This window comes from Salvelinus sp. IW2-2015, linkage group LG1, assembly GCF_002910315.2.
Source record: "Salvelinus sp. IW2-2015 linkage group LG1, ASM291031v2, whole genome shotgun sequence".
In the NCBI taxonomy this organism is placed as follows: Eukaryota; Metazoa; Chordata; class Actinopteri; order Salmoniformes; family Salmonidae; genus Salvelinus; species Salvelinus sp. IW2-2015.
In genome coordinates this window covers 44,382,928-44,408,765 of record NC_036838.1, presented here as the reverse complement: position 1 = coordinate 44,408,765, position 25,838 = coordinate 44,382,928, and the positions used below count along the sequence as shown (strand labels likewise).

The window sequence follows — 25,838 nt, the reverse complement described above, 5'->3', positions numbered from 1 at the left end:
GTTGACGGCCGTGACACACAGCCTCTCCATTTAGTGTAAGAGCGCCTGAAATGTAAGCCTGTTTTGGTGTGATGGAGTTTTGGCCTTCCATGGCCTTGAAGGGCACCAGAATACCCTTCAAGCAAATCAGAAAGAAGTATTTAACAATGCCATGGTATAAAGTCTCATAAGCCACAAACCTTTTGATATCTGGTTAGGAGTTACAATCTGCTGGGGAGAATGTAGAGTACTGAAGTCAGTTCTCAAAGTTAACGGCCTTTTAAGGAGGAGGAGGAGAGATGTCGAATGGGGCCCACTTTATAAGCCTTCCCTGTCCCTGTGCTGGGAAGTGCTGCGCCATTGGTTTAAATAGGCACATCAGACACAGCTCTCTGTGCCAAGGTCCATTGTGAAGGACACTCAGTCAGTCCAAATGGATTTGGATGCTGGGGAAAATCTTGTATGTGAGGGGAGATGTTAGATATGGAAGATTGGGTCTTTGAGGGCCAATCTCCATGCCTTTAATGTTTGATCCACTGGCTCGAAAGAGTGAGAGAGAGATCCAGCCCTCCTCTACCCCCCCATCCCTTCCACCCTCCTTTAACATGGTGCATTTGGGCTGAACCAGTAAGCACAGAGCACAAAACCAATGCCGACAGGGAACTCTCATAAATCGTGTTAAACACTACAGTAACACTAGTGAGTGCAAACACCCACCTGTTCGCACACATCACATGATTATGACGGAATAGTGTGTTCTAGCAAAACAACACCAGCTAAGGGTATCTCTTGGAACACTAATCTTGTAAATACTGATCACACACATGCACCCCAACAAACCAACCACCTGAGGCCACTGGCACCTTCATCGCCAAGCAACAGCCCATTGAAACCATGGCTGAGTGAGTCCTGTCTCACAGAGTCAGGCTCTCCCTCCCAAGTGTTTTAACACTTGAACAGCATTCACAGATGATAACACTGGTGGTCAAACATCAATGTAGGCTGCTAATGCAATGACTCAGACCTTGATCTCACATGAGATCTTCATGGAAAAATCAATGTGTGTATGGATTTTCCCATCTGAAGAGTGGTTAAAGTAATCAGGGGAAGTAAAATGTTCAATATTAAGTGTGAGAGACATCTCAGCTCTCCTCCCCTTTAGTAATTTAAACACTTTTCAAGATCATCTCTAGGAATAATCTAATGTCGATTTCGGTGTTGAAATGTATGCCTGTGTATCTATAATGCATGTCGGGGTCTGCTGCTGGTGGCAAAAATAACTTCCCTTTGGGGATCAATAATGTCTAATCAATAAAATGGAATGACAGGTTACTGTCCAGTACATGAAACTCAATGCACACACTATAAATCAAGTACAGCTCCTTTAGAAAAACAACATCTTTGAATGAACTGTTTGTTTACTCTTCAACAGAGCACACAGAGGTGGATGGATAATGAAGTGGTCTCATGTGAGGAGAAAGGTCATATGGTGTCTACTGTATGTGTGTGATGTATCTGTACAGATTGTACATGATTGGTACCTATAGGGTTCCAGTGGAAACAGAGAGGAGCAGACATATGGAACAAGACTATTCCCCTTGACCCTGACTGTGAATTATTACATTGACCACAGACAGAAAGTGAACATTTGGTAAACTTCAGAGAAAAGGTGCCATTTTGCTGCAATCAACTCACCCATTCCTGACAAGGATTTTATCCTCCTTCTGGGGTACTATGGGGCCAAAGCGATGCTCTGATTGGTGCTTACCTGGGATGGGGATGACAGGGATGCTGTCATTGGGCACCACTCTGGGAGAACTACTGTCCTCCACGTAGAAATGAGCCGTCTGAAAACACCTCCTGAGAGCGAGAGAGACAGAGAGACAGAGAGACAGAGAGACAGAGAGACAGAGAGAGAGAGCCATTAAAAGGAACATCAAAATTGAAATTCCAATTAGAATCTGGCTCAAAATTTTTCAATCAGTTATAGAACCAATTGCTCTATATGGCAGTGAARTATGGGGTCCACTCTCTAATAATGAATTTACTAAATGGGACAAACATCCAATTGAAGTATTGCATGCAGAGTTTTGCAAGACTGTATTGCAAGTACAAAGAAAAACTCCAAATAACGCATGTAGGGCAGAATTGGGCCAATATCCCCTCCTCATTCGAATAGAAAAAAGAGCCATCAAATTTTACAACCATCTAAAAACAAGTGACCCTAAAACATTCCATCACACAGCTCTAAACAATGTTCAAGAGATGAAACCAGAGAAGAAGTCCCCTCAGCCAGCTGGTTCTGAGGCTCAGTTCACCAACCCAAACCAACCCCATAGAGCCTCGGGACAGCCCTCAGAAAATCTGGCCCAACCAAATCATCACAAAACAAAAAGAAAAATATATAAACCTATTGGAAAGACACCACAAAAAATCAAAGTAAACTTCAATGCTATTTGGCTCTAAACAGACAGTACATGGTGGCACGATTCTGACCACTGTGACTGATAGAAAACTGAGGAAAACATTGACTAGGACAGACTCAGTGAGCACAGTCTGGCTATAGAGACCGGTCGTCACAGACAAACCTGGCTGCCCAGGGAGGACAGGCTGTGCTCACTCTGCTCCAGGGGAGAGGTAGAGACAGAAGTGCATTTCCTACTACACTGTGACAAATACTCAGACTAAGAGCATATTTCTTTCCCAAAATTATAATTCAATACAAAGAATTTGAAACTATAAAAGATGAGAAAAATTCAAATATTTGTTGGGTGAAAAGCCAAAATGTGCAGTTTTGGCAGCCAAATATGTGTCCTCCTGCCACAGCCTGAGGGACAGCCAGTGAAAAATGCAAAGTAATGTTGATAATATTTCCCATTTAGCTTAGTTTTGTTTTGTCTTTCGTACCAGTCATGTGTCTTCTCAGTATGTTGACACTGGTCTACTACTGTTGCTTTAATGTATTGTTGTTCTGATTAATATTGTTGTTGTAGCTGTTATTAATGGTAATCCCATGTCCACTACTACTATTATTATTACTGTTAGTCCCACCATTTATTTATATATAATATATATATATTTTGTGTATATATATACATATATATTTTATTTAAATTTTTCGATATGTATACTTTGACAATGTAAGTAATAATAACTTGCCATGTCAATAAAGTCATTGATTAATTGAATGAATGAGAGAGAGAGAGAGAGAGAGAGAGAGAGAGAGAGAGAGAGAGAGAGAGAGAGAGAGAGAGAGAGAGAGTCAGTCAGTGGCACATTAGCCCTGAGAATAATGTATCAGCGCTGTCATCAGCAATGCCACAGGTGACAATCTCCCCCAAAGTAAACACAGATGGCACTGGAGACACGTGACAGGATCAAGGTGTCCTTTGAACTCCTCCAGAGAAGGCAAACATTAGCATAAACACGCAGTCCCCACCACAGACTCTCACAGCTCACACACCGTCAGAGTTAAGAGTCACATAAACACTATGAGGATCAGAATCCATTTGTTTTCAGTTCGAGCTATGAAGCAGAGACATACTGTATGTCTATGGCTAGCCAAATAATGGACTAAAGCCTAACATTACTCCTTATAGTCCAAGGACCTTACATGTTCTATTTAGAGGGCGAAGACCAAACAGCCAAATACTCCATCTGAAAGTACATTGATTCTCAATTGCAGTACGGATCTAGAAACAAAAATACCTCTACTTTCATATCATATCAAAATTATTTCACAAATGCAAAATACATGCTTACTGTACACAGTTTTAACAGGTTTTAACACAGTTGCAACCAACAGTGTTTTTCAGTGACAACACATTTGTGGTGTCCGTCTTCTGTTTACACACAGGTGTTCGGAGACACAGATAGCTAATTAGCACACGTATGGACTACCTGTGCTAATTAAAACGGAAGATGGACACCACAAATGTGTCTTCCGTCTGTTTTCCGTAAACAAGCACTGTAACATGGACATATGGCCGTGTGGGAACGCTAACCCTGTAAAGGTGTGTATCAATTGTATATATTTGTATTATTTCTCGCTGATATGAAAGATATGGTCCTTATGCTTCCAAAATCGTACCACAAGTGATTCGTGTTCATGTTCAGACCGAGCATCGGGACTCTTAACAAAAGTCCCCTGTACAGAAGACGCCTTCGTCCAATAACTCTTATGTGTAATGTAATGGAACGGAGAGTCATGATCAAGGGCTAGTCTGTGGCCAAACAGACTGCTGCAAGCGCAGGCTATGTAAAGCTCAAAGGAAGTGTGTCTGAAAAGACAGCCAGCTCTGGACTAAGCACATACCTTTAGGGAAGTGTACCGTAATAAACATATTATACTATACGCTTCATCAAAGAGCTCTCCTCTAAGAGCGATTAAAGCTACAATATGGAAACAACGTTAACAGTCAAAACCTGTTCCTCTATTTAAAATTCTCAAAGTAAAAGAAAAACTAGAATTGCTTATTTCTTTCACCACAATGACAGCACTCCAGACAATAAGCCTGTCATGAACTTCAAGCCTTAAAAAGAGGATATAGGTGAGAAAGGGAAGGGAGATAAATCATTTCCATAAGAGAGAGGCGGATATCTGAGCTTGAGCAAGAGGCTATCTACCAAATAGAGAGTAAAATTACTGAGTGAGTGGAAATGTGTATATGTGAGTGTGTGGTCCTACTCCTACCTGTATTTTATGCAGAGTAGATTGCAGAAACTGGTCATCCTAGAGAGATGAGAGAAGAGCGGAGGAGAAGAGAGACAGAACAGCCTTAGCAGGCAGCGTCTGCATGCTGCTACTGAACCAGACCAGCAGACGGAGAGAGGGAGGAGAAGAGAGGAGGAGTAGAGGTAGGAGAGCAGGGAGAGGGAGGACTCCCCTGTCCTCTCTGCACTAACAAGCCAGAGGAGCAGTGACCTGTCACTCACATGTCTAGTAACAGCTCCTGGATCATTCTCCAGTAATTATCCTATGTTTAGAGTCAGGCTCAAGGTTGGTTGACCTGATCTCAGACCAGTAATTACTCACGGGTGGCTTACTGTCTACGGGCAGCCAATGTGATCCCAATGGGGGAGGGGTTACAGGGCAACATGGGGGTTGAGCCCTGAGCCCGAGCTCTGCTACGCAATAGGATTAGAATTACCCAACCCTCTCACGCCTTCAACACCTGCTACTGCCCAGGAGACCTCGAGCTCAACCACCACCTGTTTGTCTGTCTCTCTCTGTGTGTGTGTGTGTGTGTGTGTGTGTGTGTGTGTGTGTGTGTGTGTGTGTGTGTGTGTGTGTGTGTGTGTGTGTGTGTGTGTGTGTGTGTGTGTGTGCGCGTGTGAATGATATTTCTACTCTGACAGATCCCCTGGGGCTACAGTGTCTGGGGGGGCTGTCACCATCCAGACGACATCTCTGTAACACCAGGAACTTTATCTCTGGCACACACAGACAGACAGATCAGACAGACAGACGACAGACAGACAGACAGACAGACAGACAGACAAGACAGACAGACAGACAGACAGACAGACAGACAGACAGACAGACAGACAGACAGACAGACAGACAGACAGACAGACAGACAGAGACAGACAGACAGACAGAGACACACACACCCTGCCGTCTGTTTCACAGGACACACTAAGGCTAGGAGGGCTAAACTGAGTCTAAATGGTAGTTTAATTCAAACAGCCAGCCTAATCTTCCCTAGCCTGTTGCTGCAGCCATGATCTCTGCCATTTTCTCTCCCCAGAGGCCCCCTACAGGCCTCAGGGGGTGCTGCACTTCCATTAGCCTCTGTGACAGACAGCTATGAAAAATGTGGGTAAAGGTTGCCCTCTAGGCACAGATCTATGAGCAGCTTACCCTCCTGAAATCCTACAAACTTTACAATTAGGGTGGAGACATCAAAATGACCTGAGATCAGTATCTAGGGGCAGCTTCCTCCTGCTCTGCTGGGTCTCAGTGAGGGGCTAATTATCTGGTCGTGGCTGCTGACCTTTAAGGAGCCGGGGGTGGTGAGAACCAGAGAGGTCACAGCCCTCACTCAGACGAAAACAGCTCTTTGAACCCAGGCTGGCATTAAACGCCTGTTTGAAGTGCTATGATGGATGCACTTTGATGATAAAGGCCTGAGGACTAAAATGCTCTCTTCAGCATCATAGGAAACATATAAATCTTACAGTAAGAGATATTGGCAGGAAACTAGTGCTCATAACCTCAATGCTTTCTTGGTGATGCTGTTTGTGTGACAATATTTACAAATGGGTGAGTATCTATGTATGTAAACAAGCTAGTTGTTGAATGAATAAAAATGTGCATGCCCTCCACTACTTTGGCAGATGCAAAACCCTCTGTGATATATCTCTGTGTCATTGTCTCCCAGTGGGTGTTTGGTGTGTGTGTATGTTCTCACTCCTAACCCCCCATGTCTGAGTCCTGATTTTCGCAGGAGTGGAGCTAGGAAGTGACACAGATGGCCGGTCATGCCCCTGGGCCTTAACCCATGAAGGGGCTGGGGCAAGGAGGGCAGGGGGCTACTATAGGGCACTGGGGCTGATGGGGATAGCAGGGACCATAGCCAGCTTAACTTTTTTAATGTTTCACTATTTTTATTTTTATGAAATTCCCTGAGGAGGATGGTCCTCCCCTTCCTCCTCTGAGGAGCCTCCACTTCCTAGCTCCACTCTTGCACTAATACATGGAGAGACCACAGAGGTTAGTCAGGTGGGTGATTGAATTAGCACTGGAGTGTAGAAATCTCACAACGTCTGTTGACCAGCACTGTGTGTAGCAGTGGAGGCTCCTCAGAGGAGGAAGGGGAGGACCATCCTCCTCAGGGAATTTCATAAAAATAAAAATAGTGAAACATAAAAAAAGTTATCCTTCTTAGATAAAGATATACTACATATAATCACATCACCAAATAATTGATTAAAACAAACTGTTTTGCAATGAAGGTCTAGAGTAGACTTGGTGTAGCCGGAGAACAGCTAGCTTCTCTCCTCCTCTGGGTACATTGACTTCAATACAAAACCTAGGAAGCTCATGGTTCTCAACCACTTCCATAGACTTACACAGTAATTATGACAACTTCCAGAGGACATCCTCCAACATATCAGAGCTCTTGAGGCATGAACAGACATGCTATTATTATACCTTTATTTCAACAAGGAACACAGACTGAGACCGAGGTCTCTTTTACAGCTGGGCCCTGCGTATACATTTTTACACATACAGTTTAGGTACAATGATTAAGAAACTAAACATGACAAACAAAACGATCACAGATAACACAAAAAATACAGCAGCAGATTAGTTATTCCCCTAACAGCACAAGAATTTACATTACCCGAAACAGTTACAAGCAATACGAAAATAAAAATCCTCCAATAAATATTTAAAATGGGCAAGGGGGACAAGAGTCTCAAGTTTAAGTTTAGTCTGCAGGCTATTCCATAAGCAAGGAGCGTAACAGGAAAAGGCAGCCATACCCAACTCTGTGGAAATCGCATGGGCCTCAAGTGTAATCCATGTTGAGACCTGGTTTTAGGAATTCTAATATATTAGAATATTGATGAGTGATGATAAATAAGAAGGTAGTTTATTCAGAAGTGCTTTATAGACAAACACGAGAGCATGTTGTTCTGGTCTCACGGACAGCGAAGTCCAACCCACATTTTGATATAAAACACAGTGGTGAGTTCTGTAGCTAGCACCTGTAATAAACCTAAGTGTGTAATGATAAGTAGAATCCAGCGATTTAAGTGTTGATGCCGTAGCATGCATGTAAATAATATCCCCATAATCTATAACAGACTTAAAAGTAGCTTGCACAATTTGTCTTCTATTTGTAGCGGACAAACATGTACATGTACTAGCTTGATTTTTAGCCGTTTACAAAGTTCGTCAATATGCATTTTAAAAGACAGTTTATCATCCAACCATATCCCTAAGTATTTATATGCAGATACCTGATTAATTCGAGAACCATCTAAGCTCGTAAGTGCAAGTGTATTTCAACCAACTTTTTGAACCTATTAAAAATCATAAAATGTGTTTTCTTTGCATTTAAAACAAGTTTCAGCTGTATAAAATACCCTTGTAATATCGTAAAATGCTTGGTCAGCCGTTGAAGCGATAGAGTACATGACAGTGTCATCAGCATATAAATTAATTTGAAACTTTTTTTATCTCATCACCGATATTGTTTATATAGAGAGTGAACAATAATGTACCAAGTATAGAACCTTGTGGGACCCCTTGAACCAACTCCAATGGCTCCGACTGGAAGCCGTCGACTCTAACAGCCCGACTTCTATCCTTTAGATAGTCATGAAACCAACGACAGACATCCAACCCCAGTCCTATTGACGACAGCTTACCCAAAAGTATCGCATGGTCATTCAGGTTTTTTTAAGTAGGCTAAACTAGCTAGCTGCATTCGCTAGCTAAGTTAGTGAAAGTGAAAGTAAAAAATATATATATGGTACCTGTCAAAAGTTTGGACACATCTACTCATTCAAGGGTTTTTCTTTATTTGTAGGACATCAAAACTATGAAATAACACATATGAAATCATGTAGTAACCCACATTTTTTTAAACAAATATATATACAATATACACTGCTCAAAAAAATAAAGGGAACACTTAAACAACACAATGTAAGTCGTCCCCGGGTGGCGCAGTGGTCTAGGGCACTGCATCGCAGTGCTAGCTGCGCCACCAGAGTCTCTGGGTTCGCGCCCAGGCTGGGCTGGGTTCGCGCCCAGGCTCTGTCGCAGCCGGCCGCAACCGGGAGATCCGTGGGGCGACGCACAATTGGCATAGCGTCGTCCGGGTTAGGGAGGGTTTGGCCGGTAGGGATATCCTTGTCTCAGTATGTAAAAATGTATGCACTCTACTGTAAGTCGCTCTGGATAAGAGCGTCTGCTAAATGACTAAAATGTAAATGTAAATGTAACTCCAAGTCAATCGCACTTCTGTGAAATCAAACTGTCCACTTAGGAAGCAACACTGATTGACAATAAATTTCACATGCTGTTGTGCAAATGGAATAGACAACAGGTGGAAATTATAGGCAATTAGCAAGACACCCCCAATAAAGGAGTGGTTCTGCGGGTGGTGACCACAGACCACTTCTCAGTTCCTATGCTTCCTGGCTGATGTTTTGGTCACTTTTGAATGCTGGCGGTGCTTTCACTCTAGTGGTAAGCATGAGACGGAGTCTACAACCCACACAAGTGGCTCAGGTAGTGCAGCTCATCCAGGATGGCACATCAATGCGAGCTGTGGCAAGAAGGTTTGCTGTGTCTGTCAGCGTAGTGTCCAGAGCATGGAGGCGCTACCAGGAGACAGGCCAGTACATCAGGAGACGTGTGAGGAGGCCGTAGGAGGGCAACAACCCAGCAGCAGGACCGCTACCTCCGCCTTTGTGCAAGAAGGAGCAGGAGGAGCTCTGCCAGATTCCTGCAAAATGACCTCCAGCAGGCCACAAATGTGCATGTGTCTGCTCAAACGGTCAGAAACAGACTCCATGAGCGTGGTATGAGGGACTGATGTCCACAGGTGGGGGTTGTGCTTACAGCCCAACACCGTGGCAGGACGTTTGGCATTTGCCAGAGAACACTAAGATTGGCAAATTCGCCACTGGCGCCCTGTGCTCTTCACAGATGAAAGCAGGTTCACACTGAGCATATGTGACAGACGTGACAGTCTGGAGACGCCGTGGAGAACGTTCTGCTGCCTGCAACATCCTCCAGCATGACCAGTTTGGCGGTGGGTCAGTCATGGTGTGGGGTGGCATTTCTTTGGGGGCCGCACAGCCCTCCATGGGCTCGCAGAGTAGCCTGACTGCCATTAGGTACCGAGATGAGATCCTCAGACTCCTTGTGAGACCATATGCTGGTGCGGTTGGCCCTGGGTTCCTCCTAATGCAAGACAATGCTAGACCTCATGTGGCTGAAGTGTGTCAGCAGTTCCTGCAAGAGGAAGGCATTGATGCTATGGACTGGYCCGCCCGTTCCCCAGACCTGAATCCAATTGAGCACATCTGGGACATCATGTCTCGCTCCATCCACCAACGCCACGTTGCACCACAGACTGTCCAGGAGTTGGCGGATGCTTTAGTCCAGGTCTGGGAGGAGATCCCTCAGGAGACCATCCGCCACCTCATCAGGAGCATGCCCAGGCGTTGTWGGGAGGTCATACAGGCACGTGGAGGCCAAACACACTACTGAGCCTAATTTTGACTTGTTTTAAGGACATTACATCAAAGTTGGATCAGCCTGTAGTGTGGTTTTCCACTTTAATTTTGAGTGTGACTCCAAATCCAGATCTCCATGGATTGATAAATTTGATTTCCATTGATAATTTTTGTGTGATTTTGTTGTCAGCACATTCAACTATGTAAAGAAAAAAGTATTTAATAAGAATAKTTCATTCATTCAGATCTAGGATGTGTTATTTTAGTGTTCCTTTTATTTTTTTGAGCAGTGTATATAACAATAATATATAAATATAAAATATATGTTATATTTGAGATTCTTCAAAGTAGCCACCCTTTGCCTCGATGCCAGCTTTGCACACTATTGCCATTCTCTCAACCAGCTTCATGAGGTAGTCACCTGGAATGCTTTTCAGTCTTGAAGGAGTTCCCATATATGCTGAGTACTTGTTGGCTGCTTTTCCTTCACTCTGTGGTATAACTCATTCCGAATCATCTCAATTGGGTGATTGTGGAGGCCAGGTCATCTGATGCAGCACTCCATCACTCTCCTTCTTGGTCAAATATCCCTTACACAGCCTGGAGGTGTGTTTAGGGTCATTGTCCTGTTGAAAACAAATGATAGTTCCACAAAGCGCAAACCAGATGGGATGGCGTAGCGCTGCAGAATGCTGTGGTAGCCATGCTGGTTAAGTGTGCCTTGAATTCTAAAAAAATCACTGACAGTGTCACCAGCAAAGCACCCCCACAACATAACAACTCCTCCATGTTTCATGGTGGGAACCACAAATGCGGAGATCATCCGTTCACCTACTCTGCGTCTCACAAAGGCACGGCGGTTGGAACCATTAATTTCAAATTTGGACTCATGATAGATTTCCTCCGGTTTAATGTCCATTTCTCGTGTTTCTTGGTCCAAGCAAGTCTCTTCTTCTTACTGGTGTCCTTTAGTAGTGGTTTCTTTGCAGCAATTCGACCATGTAGGCCTGATTCATGCAGTCTTCTCTGAACAGTTGATGTTGAGATGTGTGTGTTATTTGAACTCTGTGAAGCATTTATTTAGGCTGCAATCTGAGGTGCAGTTAATTGCCAATTTCTGAGGCTGGTAACTCTAATAAACTTATTCTCTGCAGAGTCTTTCTTTCCTGTGGCAGTCCTCACGAGAGCCAGTTTCATCATATCGCTTGATGGTTTTGCGACTGCACTTGAAGAAACTTTAAAAGTTCTTGAAATGTTCCGGATTGACCGACCTTCATGTCTGAAAGTAATGATGGACTGTCATTTCTCTTTTCTTATTTGAGCTGTTCTTGCCATAATATATATATATATAGGGATATCTTATGTATACCAACCCTACCTTGTCACAACACAACTGATTGACTCAAACGCATTAAGAAGGAAAGAAATTCCACAAATAAACTTTTAACAAGGCACACCTGTTAACTTCTTGACGCTAGGGGTCAGATTATTATTATTTTATTTTAAATAACGTTCCCAAGGTAAACAGACTATTTCTCAGGTCCACATCGTAAAATATGCATATAATTTACAGATTAGGATAGAAAACACTCCAAAGTTTCCAAAACTGTGAAAAATATTGTCTGTGAGTATAACAAAACTGATTTTGCAGGCGAAAACCTGAGGAAATCTAACCCGGAAGTGATTTTTTTTTTTTAATCTGTGTTTCATTGCCCGTCTTTCTTCCATTTAAAGGGGTATCAACCAGATTCCTTTTCCAATGGCTTCCCCAGGCTGTGACCAGGCTTTAGACATAGTTTCAGGCTTTTATTTTGAAAAATTAGCGCGATTTTTCAAAACTAGTCAGGTGTCCTTTGATTAGTTCCTGCGCGCGAGAGGGGTAGCTCTCCATATTCTTTCTCTCTTTTATTGAATAGGTTACGGTCTGGTTGAAATATTATCGATTATGTATGTTAAAAACAACCTGAGGATTGATTATAAAAAACATTTGACATGTTTCTACGAACATTACGGATACTTTTGGGAATTTTCGTCGAACGGAACGAGGCTGTGGTTTTCTGAACATAACGCGCAACACAAATGGCGTTTCTTTTGTTATAAAAGTAATATTTATCGAACAAAAATAACATTTATTGTGTAACTGGGAGTCTCGTGAGTGCAAACATCCGAAGATTATCAAAGGTAAGCGATTAATTTTATTGCTTTTCTGACTTTCGTGACCATGCTAATTTGGGGCTAGCTGTTCTAGCATTGATTGATACACTCACAAAAGCTTGGATTGCTTTCGCTGTAAAGCATATTTTCAAATTCTGACACAATAGGTGGATTAACAACAAGCTAAGCTGTGTTTTGGTATATTTCACTTGTGATTGCATGATTATAAATATTTTTAGTAATATTTGGCGCCCTGCAATTCAGCGGTTGTTTAGGAAAATGATCCCGCTAAAGGGATCCRTAGCGCAGAGAGGTTAATTGAAATGCATTCTAGGTGACTACCTCATGAAGCTGGTTGAGAGAATGCCAAGAGTGTGCAAAGCTGTCATCAAGGCAAAGGGTGGCTACATTGAAGAATCTCAAATCTCAAATATATTTTGATTTGTATAACACTTTTTTGGTTATTACATGATTCCATATGTGTTATTTCATAGTTTTGATATCTTCACTATTATTCTACTATGTAGAAAATAGTAAAAATAATGAAAAATGAGTAGGTGTCCAAACTTTTGACAGGTACTGTATAGATTTTTTTAACTTTCACTTTCACTAACTTAGCTAGCGAATGCAGATAGCTAGTTTAGCCTACTTAAACCCCCGGGTTCAAACAGAGAGGGGTGCTATGTTAGCTAGCTGGCTATGGCTATCCAACACTGGAACTATTCCAAGTCATGATAAGCTTTTGGTTTTATTAATGTATTGCCACAGGGGCCTGCCAGTGTAACTGCTAAACTGCTTGCTGTACACTGTACTGTATGATTGTAGCGGGTTTACTAACGCGTTAGTTCTAGTAGCTAGGTAAAAATTTCCGTTAATATGGTGACACCACTGTCGGCTGTGTGTAGAGGTTATGGTATGAAAATTTGGCTTGGAAAGTTTTTTCCACCTGGTCACAGACAGCTGTTGTATTGTGCACTGAAGTCCACAAGCAAAGGGGAAAGGTAAGAGGATTAGAGAGTGTAGATGCGAGAAGGAATAATATATACAATGAGCAAAGTGATCATGCTGTTTATAAATGTATTCACTCTGCTGATTCTTAAACGGAAGCAAACAGAATGAAATGTGGATAAACATACCTGAATTTGTCCCATAGGAACTCTCGTTTGCAACTGTTGGACTAATGATTACAACCTACATGTGCAGGCAAGAGTGTGCAAGGCGGTATTAAATGTGTCACTGTCTGTCACTTTGATTACTCCTAATTTCTCTCGACCTGTTCACCTATGTTGTAAACTTTCATTTGTATGCTAGATTGTAGCAACCTCATAATGGGTATAGGGAAAATTTGAGTATCATGTAGTAGCCTGAACGTATCGATATTACATTGAGCTGGGTGAATGGAATATGAATGACAGTCATCCAATATGCTGTAATAGAAATAAGCCCATGCTCATAAAAAAAAATTCTTCCTCCCTCATCTTAAACGACACCGACCGCCATTGGTGTGTAGCCTATACCTGGCTGTCTTTGTGTATGTTGCTCTATGTTCACCATTCTTTAGGGCTGTGGTGGTCATGGAATTTTGGATGACTGGTCATACTGTAATTATTGGTCAGCCAAATGACTGCAGCCACCGTTATAATCGCTTGAATAGCAAATGTTATTTATTCATAGTTTTTAAAAATTCACATTTTCTCCTCTCTTCCACTTCTGTCTGCATATGCTGCAGCTGCAGAGAGGGGGGTGTTGCCTAGGCAACCAAATACTTGTTTGCTGCAACACAAAGTTTCATCACTTTGTAAAGAGTCCATGTTACCGTGGAAACTGACTCAACCCAGGAATGTCCGGCCTTCCCATGTTAAGTCAATTTTATTTATATTTTTTTCATGAGGGCCTTCCTCCATAATCATCGGTTACACGATTATACGGTAATCGTGCTAGCCCTACCCTTCTTCAAACTATATCAACAGGATTTGGGGAAACATTCTTCCTGAAAGGTTTTATTCAGCTACATGAGTGTGATGTCTCAGTGTGTTATAGTACCCACCTCCAGTAGACGAGCACAGCCAGCAGCAGGATGAGACAGACGAAGGTGAGGGCAGAGACCACCACCAGGGGGATGATCCACTCCACCCTCCCCACCCCTGGGGGACCCTGCTGGGTCAGGTTGGACATGCTAGTCCTCTCTGTAGGAGGGGAGAGGACATACAATCAGTCAGAATAACAGCAACATTTACTGGACATATTGGGGATGCTGATCCGGAACAGGAGAGGTGGGGAATGAGGACAAAGACACATTTAGCCAGGTTTAACTGAGCTTCACAAAGGTACAAAATGAACCACAAAATAATAATAAACAATGATGTGATCAAATTCACTAGCCATCTTCTCAACTGAAGACACATGTTACAGGTTAATTTACCTTGGTAAAATGCTGGATACATGATCAGGCAGAATGTTTGCTAAGAAACTATACTATAATACCCAAAAAAATGTGCTGGAGAATGTTCTGCAGTGCTTACCAAAGAAACAGTAGCCTCTCTTCATGCCAAATGCTACCAGTGACAAGACATTCCTGTTCTATCAAAGACAAGTATTCTAAAGTTAGATTTTGGCAGGTAGTGTGGCTATCAACATCATCATCAGCCCCTTAACCTACTATATCTAGACTGGTGCTTTACACAGACAGGAACAATCCAATCCTGGATCATATTTAATAGACACACACACACAGGAGAAAACATGGTCAACAACAACCAAAAACGACAAAGATGAATTGATATTGGAGACTATTAGAACATCAGTAATCAAATCATAATCTGTTTATTTATGAAGGCAACCCTGGTGCTACAAAGCCAGTTTATCTAGCTACCCAGATAAGTGCTCCACTTAGATCCCAAACATCCTGAGCCAGCCCCCCTCCACGCTAACCCCCAACCCTACCTACCCAGGGCTGGTTCTCCTGCTGTGCTGTTCCCGGACCCCATGGCTTTATTCTGCAGCAGGAGCCCGGGTGGTAGCAGCAGTGGCACAGTGGGGGTAGCCCTGGAGGCCGAGACAGCAGTCCCCTGCACTGCAGCACAGCCAGCCACTACCACAGCCGCTCTCTCTCTCCCTACCATCCACACACACCATACTGGCAGGGGAACCATCGTGTGCTGCTCCACTCTGCTCTGTTCTGCTCTCTCCTGTCTGCCTCTCACTCGAAGACGAGTCGTCCCAAAACACAGCGCCAGTGGAAGTGCACACGGACGAACAGGGGCAAACAAACAAATGCGATAATGCACACACAGCCAGTCACAAACCTGCATCGAAGGATACACACACGGGTCACCACACACACATGCAGCCAAACACACACTCACACAGACTCACACACCAATGCACACAAGGCCTACATGACTCTAGTGCCAGGCAGGGAGTTATAAATGGAGCAGAGGTTTTTCCCCTGCAGCGGTGTCTCTGCTCCGAGCTCATCTCGCTGGGTCTGAAAGTAGGCCAGCACTCAGCCTAAAGACAACACCAAGGAGGGAGAGAGAGGAGGAAGGAGGAAGAGGAGGAATGGGAAACAACAAGGATGGAGAGAAGGGGAGTGAGAAAGACAATGTGAGAGAGAAATAAATAGAGAGCGATCGAAAGAGGTGTAGGGAAAAACAGAGGTGCAAAGGGAAATATAGGAAAGGAGAGAAAGTGGGAAAGATGAGAGAGGAGGGTAAGGGGAGTGGAAGAGATAATGAAGGAGAGAGAGGTGGAACAGAAAACAAGGAAGGAAAGAGAGGAAGGTCCTATCCCCCAGAAATGTCTATCAAACACATGTTTCATTTGAGTCCTTGTCTTTGGGAGTCACTCATATTTAATCATCAAATTGTAAACCAAGTAGGTAACAGAAATAGCTATAATGTCACTGTGTAATATTATGGTTTTCCATAAAATGTCAATTACAGTATAACCCAGCAGACCTAATCAATATTGTACATGGCAAATTGTAGTTAAGGCTGTCTGCAAGGCAGTGGCAGTTTAGAAGCCTCCTTCCAGCAGTGTATCTCAGCATTAGCCACAGTCTTTCAGTATGTAGAGAGCTTTCCTGGGCAGATCACTTTACTCAACACAAGTTTTGTGGAAGCTACTCTGAAAATATAGTTTGCCAAGCTACCAATTACTTCACACTGGAAGAAGTTAAGCTACACTAAAGCTACCTTTAAGAAAAATATATTTTACATAACTAAAGTTACTTTAAAAAAGTAGTTCACAACATCCAAACTACTTCGTGAAAAATTATCATATCTAAATCTAGCCTGGGCAGCAGCTAGTGGGTGCTGTAGATCCATAGCGCCCACTAGTGGCTGCTCAGGCGAATCTAAATCTGACATGTCATGAGCTATGTTTTTTCCATTCAAATTGGTGACAGATTTTCATGCAAATATTCAAAAATGTGCATAAAAACAATATGTGCATATTCCCATCAGAGTTGTGATTCCATCAAATTTTCTTGTTGCAGATCAAACTAGTTGCGTGATGACATAGTGCACATATGTATAGTTTTTGTGGTTATATTCCCATGTACCGAATAAAAAATCCAAGTTAAATGGGCTTCCATCGCATTTTCAACTCTATTGATGGTTTTCTCAACAAAAAAAAGTTTTTTTAATTAGCACCCTAACACTGCTCAACACCTACAGTATGTCATTCAGTACAAACACAAGAGGGATTGTAGGCATTAGTGTGCGTGTAAGTGGGTATGTGTGGGTATGAAAAAACATTACAACTGAACCATGGTAAAGTATGTCTAATACAAGGCTGTCATATTCCTTTCCACTTTAAAGTCTTATTATAAGGTGGCAGGTAGTCTAGCGATTAAGAGTGTTGGGCCAGTAACCAAAAGGTCGCTGGTTTGAATTCCAGAGCTGACTCTGTAAAAAATCTGCCGACGTGCCCTTGAGCAAGGCACTTAACCCTAATTGCTCCTGTAAGTCGCTCTGGATAACTGCTAAATAATTAAAATGTAATACGAGGAATCACATACTGAAGAAAGGAAAAAGATCACAAGTTGAGACAGGGAGTACAACTTGGTCCAGCTCTGATGCCCTTTCATTATTTTTCTCATAATGAACTGAAGAGAGGGCTCCCGAGTGGCGCAGCGGTCAAAGGCACTGCATCTCAGTGCAAGAGGCGTCACTGCAGTCCCTGGTTTGAATCCAAGCTGCATCACATCCGGCCGTGATTGGGAGTGGCGCACAATTGACCCAATGTCTGGGTTTGGCCAGGGTAGGCAGTTGCAAATAAGAATTTGACTTGCCTAGTTAAATAAATGTTACATAAAAAAAGAGAAGGTACTATAATGCCTGTGCTCACCTGTGTGTATGGAGAATGGCCAGTGGCTTTTGTCCCTTCCTGTGCTGGGCCGGAGGGTGGGGGAGGGGCTGTCTGGGTCTGGGAACTCTGCCGTGTCATTCCCTAGCTCCAAGGTAGGGGGCACCACTGTGTCTGTCTCCACCGTACTCTGTGTGTGTGTCACCAGCTGGTCCTCCTCAGCACTAGAGGGCGTAGTGCTGCTTGTGTTAGTTTCAGTCTCACTCTCCCCTCCTTCTCTTTCTTTCTCTTTGGCAGTCGAGGCTGGTGCTGCCGTGGGCGGCTCTTTCACTACCGTGCTGTTCGTCTGCTTCTCTACCTTGTCTGCCATCGCTTTCTTCTCTTTTGTCTCCTTCTCTTTCTCCTCCTCGTCTTCCTCCTTATCCTCCTCTCCTTCTTTCTCTCCCTCCTCTCCCTCCCCTTTCGCACCTTTCTCCCTGTCCTTGGAGCCCTCTCCATTGTCTTTGGCTGCGTCTGCGCTCTGGGAGGCTGCTGGTTCGCTGGTGGGCTGACGAGGGGTGGCAGCGGTGGGATTCTGGCTGGAGGATGGGGCTCTGGTTGGCCACACAGAGCTGGGGAAGGAGGAGATGACCCCACCACTGAACCCTAGCCCTGCCAGTAGGGTACTAGTCACCACGGACGCCACCGTCGCCTGGCTACCACTGGAGGAGGGGCTGATGCCTGTCGCCATTGACACAAAGGAGAAGGGGAGGCCGGAGGAGGTCCAGGTGGAGGAGCCGGAGCTGATGGGAGCCATGTCTGCCGAGGAGGCTGGGGAAACAGTGGGCTGGGAAGAGAAAGTAGGGAGAGGGGGAGGCGGGAAAAAAGGTGAGTTGGTAGGAGAGGGAGGGAAAAGAGACAAGTGATTGAAAAATGTAATGACATAATAGCCATGTGACATAATAAATATGTGGAACTGTTTCATCAATTGAAAATAAAAAGCAACCAAGTACATCATCTGTTATCTGCACATTACTGACATAGGACATTTCATTTATATCTGTGGTCTGTAGTTAAAATGAATGTCTTTGGAGTGGACAGTATCGGAGTGACAGAGCATGCTCTCCAGCACAGAGGTTTAATAATGAGACAGTGCTGCTCCCTGTTGGAAAGAGGTAGTACTACAGAGTGTTCACGCAGCACTCACCATCCCAGTCTTCACTATCCTCGTCCCTTCAAATATCCTGGTTGTGTTAGCTGAAAGGAGAACATAACATGAAACTTGTTAACCAATGATAACACAAAATATATGTTACTGTATAGACAGTGTAATAGCGCTATTGATTCTAGCTTTGCAACAAATCGGCATAGGCATTTAGACAGACAGAGATATCATGATGAGGAGGGGAAAGAGGCAGCTCTGCATCACTAAACAAGACAATAAGGGAACAAAACAAGAGACAAAGAGATTTGAGATAAATATAGACTGTGATGAAATTTGAGGAAAATATTTACAGATTATTTTTACAAAAGTGAAAAGGAAAAATGAAGGACAGAGGATTATGAGGATGATGAGGAGGATGATAATGAGGAAGAGTCACCTCTGAAGAGCATGCTCTGGCTGAAGTCACTGCGCATGTCATTCATACACACAGCCTGCACCCGGAACAGATACAGCACATCAGGAGACACTGGAGTGATGACAGCTTCCTGTAACACACAAACCCCCCCCCCCCCCCCCCCGCAGCCATCGCAAGGCAGGGGGGCCCACAAGCTTTGAGATATAATATGAACACACCATTAAATGAACAATTATCTCATGTAGTTTTTTGCAGTAGCGCTCTGTAACTTTAAAGAATATTTATCTCAAAACTGTGATTCTTAAAAGATGTGTTCAGAGATTTGGTCAACTCCATCAGATTTGTCTAAAATCTTAAATTAATCAGGAATATGCAGTCAGCTATACTATAAGGACCCCTTATTCATGTCCTCAATACATGTAGTGCAGCAAGACCACTCATGGTCTGTAAAATTCTCTACTTTTGATAGATTTAAACAAACACTATTGGAATCACCATGGTCACAACCATAAACTGTCAACTCCATCTGCTTCATAGAATATGAATTTTTGTTAAAATGTTACATATAATTAGGTTAAGAGTTATAAAGCAACTGAGGAAAAACACAATTGCTACCATTGTATACCACTTGAATGTATAAGAAAACTACACTGCATCAGACTTTCTTTTACATCAACTCCGTCAGAGTTCTAGAAGATCTGACAGAATGGTTATTTTTAAATGGGGATTCAAATGAATCATTTTCCATATTTTACTAATTAATTTTTGAGGCAAATATATGTCTGTTTGAGTATCTGTTGTCAGCTCTGTCACTTTTTTTTGTGTCAATATTCAAAAACAAGTTTTTAGCACTGTTCTGCAACATGCTTAAACAATGGAAGTATTAGCTGTGCTGACCTAAGAGAATGTTTGCTTTATAAATGTTGTTTTATGTTCTAAATCTAAAAAACATGGCAAAATGTTAACGAAATTAGCCCTGGAGCTATAATAAAAAAAAAAATATTTTAATAATATAATGTTAGAATTAAACAAGCAAGGCCTTTAAACACATACAAATGTTTTTTTTTTACAGTGTTTGATGGAGTTGAAATAAATCCAGTTAATTGCATTTAAAAAAAAAAAAAAAGTTAGGAAGCTGTGCCTTTACCATGCTACGGTGAAGCATGGTGGTGGCAGCATCATAATGTGAGGATGCTTTTCAGCGGCAGGGACTGGGAGACTAGTCAGGATCGAGGCAAAGATGAACGGAACAAAGTACAGAGAGATCCTTGATGAATACCTGCTCCAGAGTGCTCAGGAACTCAGACTGGGGCGAAGGTTCACCTTCCAACAGGACAACGACCCTAAGCGCACAGCCAAGACAACGCAGGAGTGGCTTCGGTACAAGTCTCTGAATGTCCTTGAGTGGCCCAGATAGAGCCCGTACTTGAACCCGATAGAACATCTCTGGAGAGACCTGAAAATAGCTGTGCAGCAACGCTCCCCATACAACCTGACAGAGCTTGAGAGGATCTGCAGGGAGGAATAAGAGAAACTCCCAAATACAGGTGTGCCAAGCTTGTAGCGTCATACCCAAGAATAATCAAGGCTGTAATCCCTGCCAAAGGTGCTTCAACAAAGTCTTGAGTAAAGGGTCTGAATTCTTATGTAAATGTAATATTTCAGTTTTGTACTTTTTATAAATTAGCAAAAAATTCCAAAACCTGTTTTTGCTTTGTAATTATAGGGTATTGTGTGTAGATAAGGAAAAAACAATTTCCTCAATTTTAGAATAAGGTCGTAACGTAACAAAATGTGGAAAACGTAAAGGAGTCTGAATACATGCACTGTATTTAAAATGTTGCTAATATTAAGACAAATATTAGCGGGAAAAAAGTTGAGATTGTCCCTGAGCTTTAAAATAGCAAAATTTATCAAATTGCATGAGATTAGCTACAAAAAAAATTCTCTGCTCCATGGCAAAAGAAAAAAATTATTGGGTTGGGGGTGGACCTTTGCTCAATTCGTGTGAGGGGGAGGGGGCGCCGCGAAACTGCGCTATGCCACTGGCGCATACACGCATTCAAATATCAATTCTGTCGGGGCAGGGGTGCATGGCTCCTGCTGCACACTGAGTGATTGATCCAACAGAACTAAAGGAGGATGTATTTGGCACAGCGAATGTCCGTGCTCACACACGCAGAGAGACCATCCATGCTCACACTTACATAGCGAATGTCCGTGCTCACACACGCAGAGAGACCATCCATGCTCACACACGCAGAGAGACCATCCATGCTCACACACACAGAGAGACCATCCATGCTCACACACGCAGAGAGACCATCCATGCGCCACACTTACAATAGCGAACGCGTCCGTGCTCACAGAACACAGAGAGACCATCCATGCTCACACACACAGAGAGACCATCCTGCTCAACAACACAGAGAGACATCCATGCTCACAGACACAGAGAGACCATCCATGCTCACAGACACAGAGAGACCATCTATGCTCACACTTACATAGCGAACGTCCGTGCTCACAGGACACAGAGAGACCATCCATGCTCACACACACAGAGAGACCATCCGTGCTCACAGACACAGAGAGACCATCCATGCTCACAGACACAGAGAGACCATCCATGCTCACAGACACAGAGAGACCATCCATGCTCACACACACAGAGAGACCATCCATGCTCCACAGACACAGAGAGACCATCCATGCTCACAGACACAGAGAGACCATCCATGCTCACAGACACAGAGAGCACCATGCTCACAGACACAGAGAGACCATCCATGCTCACAGACACAGAAGACCATCCGTGCTCACAGACACAGAGAGACCATCCATGCTCACACACACAGAGAGACCATCCGTGCTCACAAGACACAGAGAGACCATCCATGCTCACAGACACAGAGAGACCATCCATGCTCACAGACACAAGAGGACCATCCATGCTCACCACACACAGAGAGACCATCCATGCTCACAGACACAGAGAGACCATCCATGCTCACAGACACAGAAAGACCATCCATGCTCACAGACACAGAGAGACCATCCATGCTCACAGACACAGAGAGACCATCCATGCTCACAGACACAGAGAGACCATCCGTGCTCACAGACACAGAGAGACCATCCATGCTCACCAGGACACAGAGAGACCATCCGTGCTCACAGACACAGAGAGGACCATCCATGCTCACACACACAGAGAGACCATCCATGCTCACAGACACAGAGAGACCATCCGTGCTCACAGACACAGAGAGACCATCCATGCTCACACACGCAGAGAGACCATCCATGCTCACACACGCAGAGAGACCATCCATGCTCACACACACATAGTGATTGTCCATGTTATCCATGCTCACACACACATAGCGAACGGCCGTGCTCACACACACAGGATGTGGAATCGTCTACAGAACACTTCCCATAAACCCATCCAGCTAGCAGACACACCATTGTCTGCTATAGAGAAGGAGTGTGTGTACACCTACTGTACACTTAGGTCGGGTGGCGAGAGCACACAGTAATAAACATGCACACACACACATACTTAGATGAGTTCTGGGTACCTTCCTGGAGAGGTCACACACCTTAGTCTAGAATCCTACACAACACAGCCTGCCCCTTGACTCAAACACAGCACAGAGGGCAGTGGTCAAAGAATGAAGGTTAGAGCAGGATGGGAGAAATAAATGTTCCCTCTTCCTCTCTCCCTCTGTCTCCCTCTCCTTTCCTGCTTTCTCTAGACAACAAACAATGAGTTTACCACAGTCTTGAGTGGTACGATTGTAGCAAAACTGTAGCAACAATGTATAACCTATTTTTAATTAGGATGCAATGTAAATCACCCTGGGCAACAATGTATAACCTATTTTTAATTAGGATGCAGTTTGGGCGGTTGAGACAGGCCTGAGTTAGCCAACACCTCACCTCTCTCTCCCTTCCTATTTTCTCTTTATGGTGGACGCGTTCCAGATAACACGCATTAATTATCCCCACGGCGGGGAGATGGCGGTCCAATCCACCGCTAAATGCATGAGGAATGGCTATTATCATAAGTCACATTCTCCGGTGTCCGATCGCCAGGGAGGGCTCGCCGCACAACTACATTTTACATTAAGTAAATGCGTTTGTTCTCCCCTCACCACCACCATCTCCTCCATGATTTATGCAATTTCTGCACAGTTTAATTCAGTTAAGGATGTGTCTGCCCTGTTCCCGGCGGTTATTACAAGTGGAGAGGGCTGTAAAGACCAACGGCAGGCAGGGCTGGAGTGGTTTAGTGGGCCTTTCCATGGATTCTGACGACAGGTTTCATAAAGCCTGGATGTGCCATGCGCTCCCTAATGTGACCCGCATAGTGGAAGTGCCCAGGGAGAAGACAGAGAATTAAAATGGAAATGACAATCTGAAAGAAAAGGAGGAGAGATGGAGGGGGAGAGGGAGAGAACAAGAGAGAGAATGAGTGGGAGGGGAATGATGGAGAAAGAGAAAGAAAGCGAGAGAGAGAAAGGGAGCGAGAGAGAGAGAGAGAGAGAGAATGAAACAGAAATAGATGGAGCTTGAGAGAAATAATAAAAGAGTGAGAGAACAGGAAGGAGTGATGAGAGGAGGAAGAATGGCTGAGACGTGAGCGGCTGTGGTACATGAGGAGATGATATTCCGTTAATAACGGGCAGCCCTCAAAGAAAAGAACTGCCAAGTCTCTCCTCTGTTCTCTTTTCCGCTGTCCCTTGTTCTCCCTCCCTCTATCAGCAGGCAGGAATCCCTCCTCATTAAATCCCATCCCCCAATCGGAACACAATGGCAGGATAGAAAAAGAGCTGTGGGTGTTTAAAATGCCAGTGCTGCTGCTGTTAAATGGCTGGGGGCTGCTCTGATCCTTACATTGGTGTTTCATAATGCAAGTTCCAAGGTCAAGCTACCAACAGTGTCACTACAGTAAGTCTCCACATGCAGTCTAATATGCAGCCAATTTACCATAATTTGTCAGTCGATCTCATCAGTTTCTGTACTGTCACTGTGTGTGGTAAAGTTGTGTGAGTGTGCTTGTGTATGTGCCTGTGTGTGTGCGGGTGTGGTGTAGAGTAACTGACCAGTTTGTGTTGGCTGTCGGTGACGTGCGTTTCCTCGTAGGACTCGTCGTGTTTAGTCCAGCTGTAGGAGATGAGGAAGGAGATGATTGGCGGGTGGTAGGTGAACTCTGGCCGGGTCCATCGCACCCCCAGGGCCGTGCGGTTCAGATGCTGCACCTTCATGTTGATGGGAGCACTGCTGCACACTGAGAGAGAGAGGGAGGGAGGGAGAGAGAGGGGAGAGAAATGAGATGGGAAAAAAGAAAGAGGAGACTGTGGTCCCACAACAATCTGTAATCTAAGACAAATGAGGATAGGAGAACCCACCACACACACACACAATGGACACCCAGATGTATGTACTGTATACTCTCCACACACACATACGGTACATGTAGACACTTAGCCGAGGGTGATGAGGAGAGAGACGTGCTGAGGAGAGAGAGATTTGTGTGTTAACAGTGCTTTGAGGCAGTTGTGTCATGGAGTCATGGAGTCGTTCCACCAGACAGTAGTATCGGTCTGAGGGCTAACATAACACAGGCACTCATATATACCATCCTCCAGGCCTTCCATCTTGGTTTCATATCTCCCTATTCCCTATGCCTCCATACAACATGTAGTGGATTTGCTCAGCAGTGGTGTTGTTTCCTCATGTGGCCACTAGATGTCTCTGTTTGACCAGTATGAGCAGAGTCCTCCAGTCCTCAGCTCTGCATGGCGTTAACATGGCGTCACAGGCAGCTCCATGGCTCTGTAGTCTCCACAGCAGAGGGGTTCATCACTGTACATGTCAGCAAGCTGAAGAAATCACTTCAATAATCAAACCCTGTTTTATTCAAAGATACATTTTATGGAGATCTGCTCTATTTCTCCGATAATCCCCTCACCTTAACAGATGTCATCCACACCTAGAAAAGACAGATGGATGGGACTGAGGAACCAAATCCTGCCTACAATTGAATCATCAGCATCAATATTACTAATACCCCGAGGATGAATATAACACATGATCTAAACAAACAGCATTGATATGTGTGAGTACACTATATTTGTAGAATGATAAAGTATGCATAACAATAGCCTATTATGTGTGACTAAATTCATTAGTCATAAATAGCAGCAATGCGGTTATCAATGAATATCCCGATGAATAGTCCCATGTAGTTTGGCATTACTAAAGTGATTAGTCACTCCATTCTCCCCCTGTACTGCTGCCTGGCTGGATGGGCCAATGGAACCTGTTTGACCTCCACACACACGCACATGGTGTCCTCTAGATAACACCCAGCTGTGGTGGGTCAGCCTGCACTGTCACTCTCTCTGCGTGCACGCACGTGTATGTGAGAGTGAGAGAGTGTGTGAGAAAGAGAGAGAGAGAGAGCAAGAGAGAGAGAGAGAGAAAGAAAGAGAAGTGAATGTGAGGTAGTAGGTAAGGGGTGTCTCTGTGATGAAAGGCATAAGAGGATATATCCATCACCCCTCCCAGGCCCCAAAGCCCCTCAGGACTCTATGATAGATGGGAGCGTTAGCACAAAATAGT

The 25,838-nt window shown here is 43.9% G+C and overlaps 1 protein-coding gene across 1 annotated transcript in view; it reads right to left on the bottom strand.

Moving 5' to 3' along the window:
- LOC111968171 (receptor-type tyrosine-protein phosphatase gamma) overlaps positions 1 to 25,838 on the bottom strand; it is a 328,528-nt gene that overhangs the window by 26,100 nt on the left and 276,590 nt on the right. Inside the window, exons 10-16 of the mRNA XM_070442954.1 lie at positions 24,317 to 24,501; positions 19,227 to 19,335; positions 18,833 to 18,882; positions 17,689 to 18,472; positions 14,384 to 14,522; positions 4,673 to 4,711; positions 1,748 to 1,839 (exon numbers count right to left, since the gene is read on the bottom strand). Coding sequence (XP_070299055.1) covers positions 1,748 to 1,839; positions 4,673 to 4,711; positions 14,384 to 14,522; positions 17,689 to 18,472; positions 18,833 to 18,882; positions 19,227 to 19,335; positions 24,317 to 24,501 — 1,398 coding nt within the window. The remainder of the gene's footprint in view (positions 1 to 1,747; positions 1,840 to 4,672; positions 4,712 to 14,383; positions 14,523 to 17,688; positions 18,473 to 18,832; positions 18,883 to 19,226; positions 19,336 to 24,316; positions 24,502 to 25,838) is intronic.